The sequence below is a fragment of the Hypanus sabinus genome, chromosome 10 (genome assembly GCF_030144855.1).
Source record: "Hypanus sabinus isolate sHypSab1 chromosome 10, sHypSab1.hap1, whole genome shotgun sequence".
NCBI lineage: Eukaryota > Metazoa > Chordata > Chondrichthyes > Myliobatiformes > Dasyatidae > Hypanus > Hypanus sabinus.
In genome coordinates this window covers 43432004-43447082 of record NC_082715.1, presented here as the reverse complement: position 1 = coordinate 43447082, position 15079 = coordinate 43432004, and the positions used below count along the sequence as shown (strand labels likewise).

Genomic DNA, 15079 nt, shown 5'->3' with positions numbered 1-15079 from the left:
ACTTTAAACCTCCTTTGGCAGATGCATCTTTTACCCCCTACTCAATGTTCTAATAGAAATGGAAAATAGGTTCCTACATTTGTCGTGAAGCTTCACAGTGGAAGAAATTACTTGCGCATGGAAGCTAAGAAAGCTTTAACATGTGCATTTAGAAAGTTTAGGGACCAGTCACGGAGTTCATCCACACCCCGCAGACCAGCATGCAGTGCTGTCTCGAAAATCTTTCTGAACTAGTGAACATCAATTAATGCATAAAAAGTCACATACTGTTGTGTGTAAGGACTCAGAAACAGCTTAATCATTTTTCCATTCACCTACCAACTGTCTTAGTGAAGGACCCAAACCAACATCCACATGTTCACACTTCACTTACTCTTACTTGGCACACCTAACACTATCACATTCACACACCCATACCTCACAACCTGCTTTCACCAGGCCGCATCTCTGAAAAACTGGACTTGCATTTCTCCTTATTCATACAGGACAGCAGTACAGAGTCAGGGTTCCAGGAGGTATGGCTGTATGGCCCGATACACAGAGGAGACTATGCTCACCATTTCCAGGATCGTCCTCACTGTGGTCATTGCCAAGATAACACTGAAACAAAAGATTAGAGTCCCCTCCCACCTAAATCATTCTACTCTCAAATCCCATCTTCCTGTTACTCTCCCGATTTATTGCAGCTGTAAGTGGCAAAAATTCCTTTTAACCTTCCCAGTAATTTTATCTCTGCCACCTTCCAGTGGATAGACAGAAACGACAAAGATGCACCACTCATTCACTGCCAGCACCTTAAATATTGATATAGTATGTATCTTCAGAGGATAGCACAGAAATGTGGCAAGGCATGTGGCCCAATAACTTGACATCAAGGTTAATGACAACAATAGCCCAAACATCAAAATCCAGTGAAGTGCCTGAAATTTCTATTTGTAGCAATTAGATTAAGACCTCCATGGAAAACACCAACTATTATCAGGAACAAGAGAAAAACTGCAGATGCTGGAAATCCAAGCAACACACACAAAACGCTGGGAAAAAAAAAGCTGAGGAGTAGATTTAAAAGTTGGGGGGATGGGAGAGAGAAACACAACGTGATAAGTTAAACCTGAAGAGGGGGGGGATGAAGTAAAGAGCTGGAAATTGCTTGGTGAAAGAGACAGAAAGCCATGGAAGAAAGAAAAGGGGGGGGGAGCACCAGAGGGAGGCGATGGGCAGGCAAAGAGATAAAGGGGAGAGAGGGGAAAGGGGATGGGAAATGGTGAAGGGGGGAGGTTCTCTGTCCCCTCCTCCCAACATTTACCGTAAATTCCGGACTATAAGCCGCTACTTTTTTCCCACGCTTTGAACACTGCGGCAACACTGCGGCCTATACTACGGTGCGGCTAATGCATGTTTTTTTTCATGCCGCCAAAAACATTTTGCCTCATAACAGTAGACCAATAAAATTGATGAGTAGTTCACAGAGGTCCAATGAAATTGTACGATAAATCAAGCGCACTTTCACAATTACCGGTAAATTATTGTAAATCAGTCATTTGTACTCACCCTCATCAACATGGAAAACGCTCGAAGAAAAGCATATGATGCAGCTTTTAAGTTAAAGGCAATCAATCTGGCGGTTGAAGAAGGAAATCGAGCTGCTGCACATAATCTTGGCATAAATGAATCGATGTTGAGACGGTGGAGACGCCAGCGTGAAGAACTGAATCAATGCAAAAAGACGACAAAAGCTTTCAGAGGTAATCATAGCAGATGGCCCGAACTTGAAAACTTTCTTGGAAGACTGGGTTAACACACAGAGAGCAGGCGGCCGCGGTGTTTCCACCGTGCAGATCAGACTGAAGGCTAAAGCAATCGCCACCAAAATGAAAATCGAAGATTTTAGAGGTGGACCATCATGGTGTTTTAGATTTATGAGACGAAAAGGCCTGTCCGTCAGGGTACGCACGACTCTGTGTCAGCAGCTCCCTCCCGACCATGAGGAAAAGCTTGCTAACTTCCGCACATTCACTCAAACAAAGATAGCGGAGAATTCCATCAGGCCAGATGATATCATAAATATGGATGAAGTACCTTTGACGTTTGACCTGCCTCTCACTTGGACTATTAATAAAAAAGGTGACTCGTCCATCACACTGAAAACAAGTGGCCATGAGAGAACGCATTTTACTTGTGTTCTGAGCTGCACAGCATCCAGACTAAAGCTTCCACCGATGGTGATTTTTTAAGCGGCTGACAATGAAAGTTCAGTGAAAGCTGCCATCAAGAGTACAAACTCAATTCCAGCTGTGATTCCTGGGGGCACCACGAAGTATTTGCAGCCACTGGACATCAGCGTGAACCGGGCATTTAAAGTGGCGCTGCCTGTTGAGTGGGAGGCTTGGATGACGAGCGGCGAGAAATCCTTTACCAAAACAGGACGCATGCGAAGAGCATCTTTAACTCAAGTCTGCCAGTGGATCCTAAATGCTTGGAGCCGTGTCACAACATCCACCATCACCAAGCTGGACTGCTGCGTGATGAAGAGGACCACGTGCGCTCAAGTGAGAGCGACAATGAAGAGACTGAAGTGAGTGACGAGATCCTGAGGTTTTATTCAATTCGGACACTGAAGAAGAGGACTTTGATGGTTTTAGTACGCAGGAGGAAGATGAAGAAGGCGATCAATAACTTTTCCTGGTAGGCTGCAGTATATATATTTTTTTTTACCAGTCGTTAGGAGATATTGGAATGTTGTTCGTGCGCTGTTCAGTAAAAAAGTATACGCAACGTAATTTGTGTGTTACCGATACGTATGTATATTTAAAAGTAGCTGTGTTACAGGCACTGTTCGAAAAAAAGCATTTGCAATATTTTAACTTTTAATTAAATCCGTATGGTAACATAAACAAATATAAAATTAGAGCGTGCGGCTTTTAATCAGGTGTGCTCTGTAGTCTGGAATCTACGGTAAATCTATTCCTCAGCTTTTTCTTTCTTTCCAGTCCAGCCAAAGGGTTTCAGTCCAAAACGTGGACTGTATTCTTTTCCATAGGTGCTGCCTGGCCTGCTGAGTTCCTCCAGCATCTTGTGTAACTATTATCAGGATCTACCTGATCTGTGTAGATTGCATTCACTGAACATACAATGATTCAAGACATTTTTAAGACACCATGCATAACCTGCTTCACAAGTGTGTATTGCAGATCTGGAATTCTATTTGCTTCCAACAATCACAGTTTCACAAAATACAGGTTTCAATTTGTGTAATACAAATTGCAACATACATCGAAGATCTGCAACATTAAATATCAGACCACAAAACTGTCAAGACTCAACATTTTATACAACAGATTAAATTACCACCCATACATTCTTAAGGGTACGTTTAACATACATGAAAGCATTCAAAAAGATGCGGTGCTGTATGAGATTCAAAACACAGCACGGATGGTTAAGATAGACTTTGGCTGAAACTATTGATAGAACTTAACATATAGACTACTTAGAATTTCTTTCAAAACAGATAATTTATTGATTAAAGATTCAATGCACAGCCAGTTTAAGAATAATTATACATAAAATAACTGGGCCATGTACATTGATTTTAAGAAAAACTACTTCAGTGTATCTCAGTAATTACTCTAAACTGGTATTCCAGGAGGGCAGCAATCACACTTACAGGCCTTGGGTTCAGTTGAACAGATATTGCGCACTTTCTTTGCGGTACGAATGATTCAGACTACACCAAGGTCAACTGAGGATCGCAAGCAAGAACTGGGATGGGGTTAGGCGATTTTATGAGTTACAGAGTGAGTTTTAACACAGACATGTCTATCAAGCTAGGTGGGAAGGATTCAAGGAAGCTTGAGTGTCAGATTGACCAGAGGAACAAGGGCAGGATAGGGTGGTGTAGGAAGATAAAGGATGAAAGGTAATTAAGGGAAGTCATTTCTAAAGATGTTGCCTGACCTGCTGAGTTCCTCCACAATGTTGTGTGTGTCGCTACAGTGTGAAGACCAAATAGATCCAAAGAGTGCCCAGCAGTTATCTCAGCATAGGCAACTGATCCAGGAATAGCCTTCACGGAGGAAACACTTCATTCTGTGCACATTGACAAAAAGGTAATGCTGAGGTCACAAGGCCAAATTGCACTAGGAAATGTCTGGTTGTATTTCTACAGTGATATGAAAACACCAGAAATGGTCATATATGTTATATATAACTCAAGGAACAAAACTCTAGGAAGGAGCATATACTGGAATCGGCAGGAAATTGAGGTGTGGAAAATTGGTGTACGGCCATATAGGAGAACTAATGACATGTTTGGACAGCCCTGATACAAGAACTTTACAGTAAAGTGACCTGGTAGCTATATACTAGTAGGGTTGGTCAAATAAATGAGGGAACAGAAAAGTATCTGGACGTGATCAGTGAATAGACCTAAGAAATAGAAACCAAAAAGTTTAGCAAAGGAACTAAAAAGAAAGAAAGATGGGGAAAATTCTTGATCATCGGGGCTGCCAAAACATAGAAAACTCCATTGCAATTAACAGCTGAGGTAGCATCTAAAAACTTATAATTCAGTGGGATTTTTCACAACAAAAATGCAGAGAAATTGATGATGAGTGGAGAGCAATGGAGTTACAGCAGAGATCAACAGATTCAGACATCAAAGGCCCCGTTTCCTGTGGCATAATTTATGTTCACACCTTATTTTATTCATCTGAGCTCAGGGAATAATCTGAAATATTGATGATGCTGATTTTAGGCAATATACTGAACTAGATGTCAAACACTGACTGAATGGTATTTATGCAATAACTTTTTATTAAAATTTGGTGTGTGTCTCCCTGTACCAATGAGTAAAGTGCAAGAGCTCCCACCAAAGTTCACAATTCTGAAAACTGTCGCCTTTATGGTCATTTACTGGAGTGAATGTTTGCAAATTATAGGATTACTTCTGGTCACAAGTAAGAAATTGAGGCTTCAAATCTATTATTACCAGTCAAATTTAGACTATCAATGAATTATTACTGTTACCTGTTGGCAAACATTACCAATACAACAGCAAAATCAGAGTGTTACCATTAATGAATGTTGTTTTATCTAACATACTAATATTCCTTGAAAGCTGCAGCCAGGGGTATCATTTAAAAATTCTAGTTCATGCAGTTAAGTACATTGAAATAAAAATAAGGCAGGGACAAGCAGAACAACCACCACTGGAGAGGACAAGTGTTAAGGCTCTGGCTCATCAGGCTTCAGTGAGAGCAGGTTGGGCAAGCCAAGTTTCTTCTTCTTTATCCATTAATGTGTAACCCCGAGGCTCAGGCTCACCCGGCTCGTGTTCGTCTAGAGGAATCAGCCTTCGGCCCCGCCAAACTGGGTAATCATGTTTGTGTGGATGTTGTGTAATATACTACCAGTTACAAACCCACAATGCAAAATATCAGACAGTACACTATATGCAATTAAATGATACACTTTATGAATCTTAATCTGAATATTGGGTTAGTAATGAAAATAAACAAAACAAAAAAAAAGGGCCCAAGTCAAGTCAAAGTCACTTTGGAGCTCACTCAGTAGTCATTCTTCCACCATCGGTCTTCTCCGAGCGTCGCCGACCTTTGGACCCTCAGGTCCCAGTCCACTCCGTCCGGTGGTCTCCCAGCTCTCTCCACACACATCTTCCCTCTTCACCTCTCCTCGACAAAAGACCATGGAAAAACCCAGCTCCCAGACACACAAGAAAGAACAACATTTCTTCCATTGGATAGCCACTGAATTCCAAAGTCCTGTTATTTCTAGTCATAACCCAAATGTTGCTGCCACAGAGAAACCATTACCTTAACAGTGGATCATTACATAGAAGCCATTACATTAGCTTTAGCAGTGAAACCTTACAGCGTGTTACAGTGCATAGTTAAAGCAGTGAGAATGGCTCCAGGGACTGTGGTGTGTTCTTTGTGTGAGATGTGCAAATTCAGTCTCACCTCCAGCCTTCTGGATAATGGCAGCTACACCAGGTGCACTGAGCTGCAGCTCCCCAGAGAACATGGCCCTGGAGCTGCAGCTTGATGACGTTTGGTTCATATGATGAAGTGAGCCATACAGTAAAGATAGGAGCCAGAGGGAGGTAGTCACCCTGAAGTTGCACAAGGCAGGTACCTTGGAGACTGTCAGGAGAGGGAAATGAAATGGACAGCTAGTATAGAGTATCCCTGTGGCTGTTCCCCTCAATAATAATATACCATTTTGTATACTGTTGAGGAGGTCGACCTACTGGGGGCAGAAGAGAACTGTAGTAGATAGGGGAATCCATAGTTAAGGGAGTAGACATGAGATTTTGTGGACCAAATGGAGACACCCTGATGATATTATGCCTCCCAGGTGCCAGGTCAGAGACATCTTGGATCGAGTGCACAGAATCCTAAAGGGGAGTAGCCAGAAGTCTTGGCACATATTGGCACCAATGGTATAACTGTGACTGGCGAGAGAAGTCAAAAGAGAGGGAATATAATTTAGCAAAAATTTGTGAGAAGTTACAAGATTGGGAAACTTTTCCTGACCAATTGAATTGAATTGATTTCTTACATCCTTCACATACATGAGTGGATATTTACATTACGTCTCCATCTAAATGTGCAATCATAGTAATTTATAATAAATAGAACAGTCAACAATTGCACAACGCGCTACACATGCAGCAACTGCATTGACAAACCAGTGACTACCAGAGGTGTAGTACAAATGGTCGACCACGACCGACAGAGGCCACACAATGTAATATAGAGGACACTCAAGTCAGCGTGAGTTCACTAGTCAGATAACCTGGTGGAAGAAGCTGTCCCAGAGCATGTTGGTCCTGGCTTTTAGCTACAGTACCACTTCCTATATGGTAGCAGCTGGAATAGATTATGGTTGGAATGGCTTGGGTCCCCAATAATCCTATGGGCCCTTTTTACACACCTGTCCTTGTAAATGTCCTGAATCATGGGAGGTTCACAACTACAGATAGGCTGGGCTGTCTGCACCACTCTCTGCAGAGTCCTGCGATTAAGGGAGGTATAGTTCCCATACAGGCAGGATGCTCTCAATTGTGCCCCTGTAGAAAGGATTTGGGGGCCCATACCAAACTTCCTCAACTGTCTGAGGTGAAAGAGGCACTGTTATGCCTTTTTCACCACACAGCTGGTGTGTACAGACCATGTGAGGTCCTCGGTGATGTTTATGCCGAGGAACTTAAAACTGTTCACCCTCTCAACCCCAGATCCATTGATGTCAATAGAGGTTAGCCTGTCTCCATTCCTCCTGTTAACCACAACCAGCTCCTTTGTATTTTCGACATTGAGGAAGAGGTTGTTTTCTTGACACCACTGTGTCAGAGAGATGACTTCTTCCCTGCAAGTCACCTCGATATTGTTGGAGATAAGGCCAATCAATGAATAAAGAGACATCCATTTTGAATGGAGATGAGGAGAAATTTCTTCAACCAAAGGCCAAATTCATTGCCATGTAGCTGGTGAGGCCAGGGCATTGAACATACTTAAGGCGGAGCGGTTGATAGATTTTTGATTAGTCGGGCCATAACAAGTTATGCGGAGAAGGCAGGAAAATTGGGTTGAGTGGGAAATAGATCAGCCAGAAAGAAATGGCAGAGCAGATTTAATGGGCCAAATAGCCTAATTCCACTCCTGTATCTTTATAGTCTCATGAAGCAGTATGTAATCATACTTTCAAGTTGGATAAGTCACCAGGACTAGTCGGGATATACCCCAGGCTACTGTGGGAGGCGAGGGAGGAGATTGCTGAGACTCTGACAATGATCTTTGCATCATTAATGGGGACGGGAGAGGTTCCAGAAGATTGGAGGGTTGCAGACGTTGTTCCCTTATTCAAGAAAGGGAGTAGGGATAGCCCAGGAAATTGATGGAGAAGATCCTGAGAGGCAGGATTTATGAACATTTGGAGGGGCATAATATGATTAGGAATAGTCAGCATGTCTTTGTCAAAGGCAGGTCGTGCCTTACCAGCTTGATTTAATTTTTTGAGGATGTATCTACATACATTGATGAAGGTAGAGCAGTAGATGTAGTACATATGGATTTCAGCAAGGTATTTGATAAGGTACCCATGCAAGGCTTATTGAGAATGTAAGGAGACATGGGATCAAAGGGGACCTTGTTTGTGGATCCGGAACTGGCTTGCCCACAGAAGGCAAAGAGTGGTTATAGATGGGTCATATTCTGCATGGCAATTGGTAATAGTGGTGTGCTTCAGGGCTCAGATCTGGGACCTCTTTTCTTCATGATTTTTACAAATGACCTGGATGAGGAAGTGGAGGGATGGGTTAGTAAATTTGCTGATGACAAAGATTGGGAGTGTTGTGGATAGTGTTGAGGGCTGTCAGAGGTTATAGTGGGACATGGATAGGATGCAAAATTGGGCTGAGAAGTGACAGGTGGAGTTCAACCCAGATGAATGTAAGGTGGTTCATTCTGGTAGGTCAAATATGATAGCAGAATATGATGGTGGAATGGGCTGCCGGCAACAGTACTGCAGGCAGATATGATAGGGTCTTTTAAGAGGCTCCTGGATAGGTACATGGAGCTTAGAAAAATAGAGGGCTATGGGTAACCATAGGTAATTTCTCAGGTAAGGATATGTTCGGCACAGCTTTGTGGGCCAAAGGACCTATATTGTGCTCTATGCTTTCTCTGTTTTCATGATCAATTTTTCCTCTCAGCCCCAATCTCCTGCATTCTCTCCGTATCCCTTCATGCCCAATTAAGAATCTACCAACCTCTGCCTTAAATTTACATAAAAACTTGGCTTCCACAGCTGCCTGTGGCAAAGTATTCCACAGATTCACCACTCTGTCTGAAGAAATTCCTCCTTATCTCCATTATAAAAGAGCATCCCTCTATTCTGAGGCTGTGTCCTCTGGTCTTAGATTCTCCCACCGTAGGAAACATCCTCTTCACATCCACTCTATCAAGGCCTTTCACCATTCCATAGGTTTCAATGAGGTCACTCCTCATTCTTCTGAATTCTAGTGAGTACAGGCCCATCAAATGTTCTTCATATGATATGCCATTCCATCCTGGAATCATTTTCGTGAATCTCTTTTGAACCCTCTCCAGTTTCTGTACCTCTTTTCTAAGAAAAGGGGCCCAAAACCTGCTCACAATACTCCAAGGGAGGCCTCACCAGTGCTTTTAAAAGTCTCCACTTTATATCCTTGCTTTTACTCCTCAAAAAAAATGAATGCTAATATTGCATTTGCTTTCCTTACCATAGACTCATCCTGCAAATTAACCTTTAGGAAATCAGGCACAAGGATTCCCAAGTCTCCTTGCACCTCAGTTTTTTGTATTTTCTCTCCATTTAGAAAACCGTCAACCCTTTCATTTCTTCTAGCAAAGTGCATGACCATACACTTCCCGACACCGTATTCCATCTGCCATTCCATTGCCCATTCTCCTGATCAGTCAGCTCCTCTGCTTCCTCAAAACTACCTGCCTCTCCACCTATCTTCATATAATCTGTGAACTTTTCAGCAAAACCATTAATTTCCATCATCAGAACATGCCTCAACAAATATTGTAAGCTAATTTTGTGCCTCCTCTTTCCAAGACCATGTTTAAAACACAAACTCTCCACTTGCACCCCAAATTTTCCCTCTTACCACTTCACAGCTGATTCCAAATGTTTACCCACTCTTGATTTTTCCTCCCTCCCTTCACTTCTCAGCTCTCAGTTTAAAAGTTCAAGGTACATGTATTATCAAAGTACATATATATCATAATATACTACCCTGAGATTTATTTTTCTTACAGGCATTCATAGTAGAACAAAGAATTATAAAAGAATCAGTTAAAAACTACACACAAAGATAAACAACCAATGTGCATAAGACAATCTGTGCAAATACAAAACAAATAATAAATAAATAATTCCTCTTCTTTTTACCCACATTCCATGTCCCTCATCTTTCCTGGCAAGCCTCATTCCTATACCCTTTATTTCTTCCACCCGAATTCCCCACTTAACCATTATTATATGGGCTTACTATCCATTGTTATTTGTTATCTATATCAATGATCTGGATGATAACGTGGTAAACTGGATCAGCAAATTTGCTGATGATACCAAGATTGGAGGTGTAGTGGACAGTGAGGAAGGTTTTCAAAGCTTGCAGAGGGATCTGGACCAGCTGGAAAAATGGGCTGAAAAATGGCAGATGGAGTTTAATACAGACAAGTGTGAGGTATTGAGTTCAATTCTGGTCACCTCATTATAGGAAGGATGTGGAAGCTATGGAGAGAGTGCAGAGGAGATTTACCAGGATGTTGCCTGGTTTGGAGAACAATGAAGCAAGGTTAGCAGAGCTGGGACTTTTCTCTTTGGAGCATAGAAGAATGAAACGGGACTTGATAGAGGTCTACAAGATTATAAGAGGCATAGATAGGGTGGATAGTCAGTACCTGTTTCCCAGGGCACCAATAGCAAACCAGAGGGCATATGTACAAAATTAAGGGAGGGAAGTTTAGGGGAGACATCAGGGTTAAGTTGTTGTTTGTTTGTTTTTTTTTTACACACAGAGGGTTGTGAATGTCTGGAATGACTTGCCAGCAATGGTGGCAGAGGCTCAAACATTAGGGGTATTTAAGAGCCTCTTGGACAGGCACATGGATGAAAGAAAAATGGAGGGTTATGGAATAGTGTAGGTTTAGTACTTTTTTTTAAGGATTATATGGGTCAGCACAACATGGAGGGCTAAAGGGCCTGTACTGCGCTGTAGTGTTCTATGGTTCTATTGCACTTTGGAAGAACAAACCAAGGTAGAACATGCAAGGTAAATGGTAGGACACTGAGGAGTGCAGTAGAACAGAGGGATCTAGGAATACAGATACAAAATTCCTTAAAAGTGATGTCACAGGTAGATAGGATACTGAAGAGAGCTTTTGGTACATTGGCCTTTATAAATGAAAGTATTGAGTATAAGAGTTGGAATGTTATGGTGAGGTTGTACAAGGCATTGGTGAGGCCGAATTCGGAGTATTGTGTACAGTTTTTGGTCACTGAATTACAGGAAGGATATTAATAAGGTTGAAAGTGCAGAGAAGGTTTACAAAGATGTTGCCAGGACTTGAGAAACTGAGTTACAGAGAAAGGTTGAATAGGTTAGGACTTTATTCCCTGGAGCATAGAAGAATGAGGGGAGACTTGATAGAGGTATATAAAATGATGATGGGCATAGATAGAGTGAATGCAAGCAAGCTTTTTCCACTGAGGCCAGGGGAGAAAAAAACCAGAGGACATGGATTAAGGGAAAACTTGGGGGGGGGGGGGCTTCTTCACACAGAGAGTGGTGGGAGTGTGGAATGAGCTGCCAGATGGAAGTTGTAAATGTGGGCTCACTTTTAACATTTAAGAAAAACTTGGACAGGAACATGGGTGAGAGGTGTATGGAGGGATATGGACCAGGAGCAGGTCAGTGGGACTAGGCAGAAAAATGGTTCGGCACAGCCAAGAAGAGTCAAAAGGCCTGCTTCTGTGCTGTAATGTTCTATGTTCTAAGTGAGAACAGGCCACTGAATCTCTCAAACTGAATGTTACAATATTATACGTCACATAATCCAATTTCATCTGACCAGACAACATTAATAAAAATCATATTTGTAGATATATTTAAGACAAGGTTGGATAAATATTTGCGTAGTAGGGGAATTAAGGGTTATAAGGAAAAGGCAGGCAGGTGGAGATGAGTCCATGGCCAGATCAGCCATGATCTCATTGAATGACAGAACAGGCTCCGGGGGGGGGGGGGGGGGGGGGGGGGGGCGGCCAGATAGCCTACTCCTGCTCCTACTTATGTTCTAATGTACGTGCACACAGCATCACGATTAAAGCTTCAAAATGCAAGGAACATACTGACACAGTACAGGCCCTTCAGTCAATGATGTTGTGCCCACTCTTTAAGCTGTTCTAAAATTAGAGAGCAACCTGAACTGAATACAATATTCCAAGTGTGATACTACCAATATCAATAATGTGAAAATAGAAGTTTTATTATTTGAAAAAGAACACAATCTCAATCTACTTTAGTCTAGGTAACCAGTCATCCAGTAATACTAAAACTCCAGATTTCATAAACTCTGAAAACCAAATGGACACACCCAAAGGCTGTTTGCTAGCAGTGACAGGAATGTTAGCTAAATCTAATCATTTGTAAAATCTAGTGACTTTACTTTGACGACTCATATTTCAATTACACAATCCACACCTGTCTGCAAACACTGGGCAGCTGTGACAGCCACAGAATTGAGAGTGCAGCTCCAAAAGTATTTTCCACACCATCCTATCCACCAAAGTTACAATAAGCAGCTGGCACAGCTCCAGAGAAAACTCTGTTCAATAAATGTGCTATAATTTCTTTTTAGTACAATAATTTTATTAGCATATTAATAATATACCACAGAACCAGTATTTCCTTGGGTAAGAAAATGCGAATTTTTCTTTTTATACAGTCTAAATAAACTTCCAGATGGTACAGGAGTAAAGGTTAATTCAATATTCTTTTGAAATAATTCCTTCAGAAATATACTTCCAACAGATCAAATGATCTTTTCAGCAAAATAAACATTGTTCAGTAAAAGACCCTTTGGTGGTTAGAACCTTGTAAAACTAGTTTATCCTGGTGTGGATTACTTTGTTGAGTCCTTACCTGCTTCAATTGCCTCACCCACTTTCTCGGGATTTGCTGATAGGTACAGGTTGGTAAGATAGGCTTTCAGGTACCCAATTGGGCTTTTCCCACCTGTCATACAGAATCTTTCAATTGCCAGACCTATTAGAAGGAAAATTAAATTAAATGCAAATTAAATTACAAGTACTTCTTTAGGCAGTTTGATGAAATTCATTTTCAGTATGGAATTACAAAATATTCAAAAAGCAATAAATACACCCATTAAAATGTGTGATTAAATTCCATTAAAATTACACCCTTAGCGCATGAATAGTCATTCAAATAAGTTTTAACAAGCCGAAAACATTGAATATGAATGCATGTGTTCAGCAGCCCCTTTCATTGTTTATACATGTCAATAGTAAAGGCAAGTGTACTGAATTGTTAAGACTCAGATTTTCTAATAAGTCTGAGAATTCTAAGAAAAAACATAAGATTTCTGCAGGAACTATAAAATATGCATGTTGTGAATTGAAAGAAAGGGCTCCATGCAGAATGTTAGGAAGAAATATTCTAACAAGACCTCTCAGTTACATTTTCAGAAGATGACATATTGTGGAATACAAAGTTAACAATCTTCTTCCAGGCTTACCACTAGTGTTCCTGGGTGGGGAGAAGAATACAAATTGATGATTCAATAAGTTATACTGATCACTGTGAGGGAGACAAGCCCCAATTTTAACTAAACCCAAGTACAGCACCAAGAATACTCAAGAATCTCAACTATCAGGTTAAACAGTCCACTTATTCACTATCTGCTATCCGCCTCAATAAACATTTCCTCCCTCATTAAATCAGTACACCATTGCTCAAACTCACTGAGAATTGTGCAATAGTGTCTTCAGTTAAAGGGCAGATTGGGAATGACACTTTCTCTGCATTTTCACCACACACATAGGCAGTGATTCAGAAGGGATCATCAGTACTTTCTTAAGTCCTTATTTTAGGGATAGACATTACATGCTGCCTTGCTAACAATGCCCACAATCCACATATGACTAAATTGAGCAAGTGTTCAACCTCTCGATTATTCATTATCTCTGCTTGAGTTTGAAGTTATTTAAATGTAAAGCATTTCACAAAAACTTACAAATTAAAATATTTTAATGAATGATTAATTTTCTATACTCTTACTTATAGCTTTCCATACTTAAGTGATTCAATCTTATTTGGTCATTGCAATGCAGAAGATGTACTGTATATAAACATTTGTAACCCATGGTGAAGACAACATTATCAAAAGCTTTTCAAATAGAGCAGGTTTATCAACGTTATTAATATCAAATCATATACATCATTTTTAGACTAATTTGTTTGTGTTTCTATTAGCTAACATCATATCCGGTTCTATAGATTTAACTGTTCCTCTATCTATCGGTGCTGCTTGACCTTCTAGGTACTTCCAGCAGTTTTATTTATCTTGATTCAGTATTTTCTGCAATTGTGAAGATGGTATGTAACCTACGAAAATTAATGCTCCACTTAAGATAAAATTACTTTCTTTCTTTCTTTCTTTTTCAATCTTTTTATTAAATTTCATATATAAAAAAAAACAACACAAAATAATGAATAGATTACAGATTCAATAAACTTGAGATTACATTAGTAATAGGATAATAATATCCTATTAAAACATCCATCAACAAAAGGTGCATAAATCAATCAAGTCTATGTAAATATATATGAAAAACAAAAATAATCGTCGAAAAAAGAGAAAAAAAAAATTGAAATTATATATGAGAAAAAATATATAATGAAAAAAAATACTAAACTAACACTAACATGGGCAATAATAACACTTTATAAATATATAAAGGTGTCAAGAAAAGAACTCCAGAACTCCATACCTGAACAAGTATAAGTAGAGAAAAGGATCTGAAATAAGCCAAATTAATTCATATGAAAGTGTCGAATAAATGGTCCCCAGGTTTCTTCAAATTTAATTGAAGAATCAAAGATAGTGCTTCTGATTTTTTCCAAACTCAAATAAGAAATAGTTTGGGAGAGCCACTGAAATGTAGTAGGAGGATTTACTTCTTTCCAGTTTTGTAATATAGACCTTCTGGCAATTAATGTTACAAAGGCAATCATTCGTCTGATTGAAGGGGAAAGTTGATTGCCATCTTCATTTGGTATACCGAAAATTGCAGTAATAAAATGGGGTTGTAAATCGATGTTCCATACTGAGGAAATGACATCAAAAATGTCCTTCCAATAGTTATGTAAAGTGGGACATGTCCAAAACATGTGAGTCAATGAAGCCACTTCTAAGTGACATCTGTCACATTGAGGATTGATATGCGAATAAAATCGGGCAAGTTTATCTTTAGACATTTAAGC

The 15079-nt window shown here is 40.3% G+C and overlaps 1 protein-coding gene across 1 annotated transcript in view; it reads right to left on the bottom strand.

The window, feature by feature from the left end:
• LOC132400616 (cytosolic 5'-nucleotidase 1A-like) overlaps window positions 1-15079 on the bottom strand; it is a 38169-nt gene that overhangs the window by 13280 nt on the left and 9810 nt on the right. Inside the window, exon 4 of the mRNA XM_059981760.1 lies at window positions 12719-12841. Coding sequence (XP_059837743.1) covers window positions 12719-12841 — 123 coding nt within the window. The remainder of the gene's footprint in view (window positions 1-12718; window positions 12842-15079) is intronic.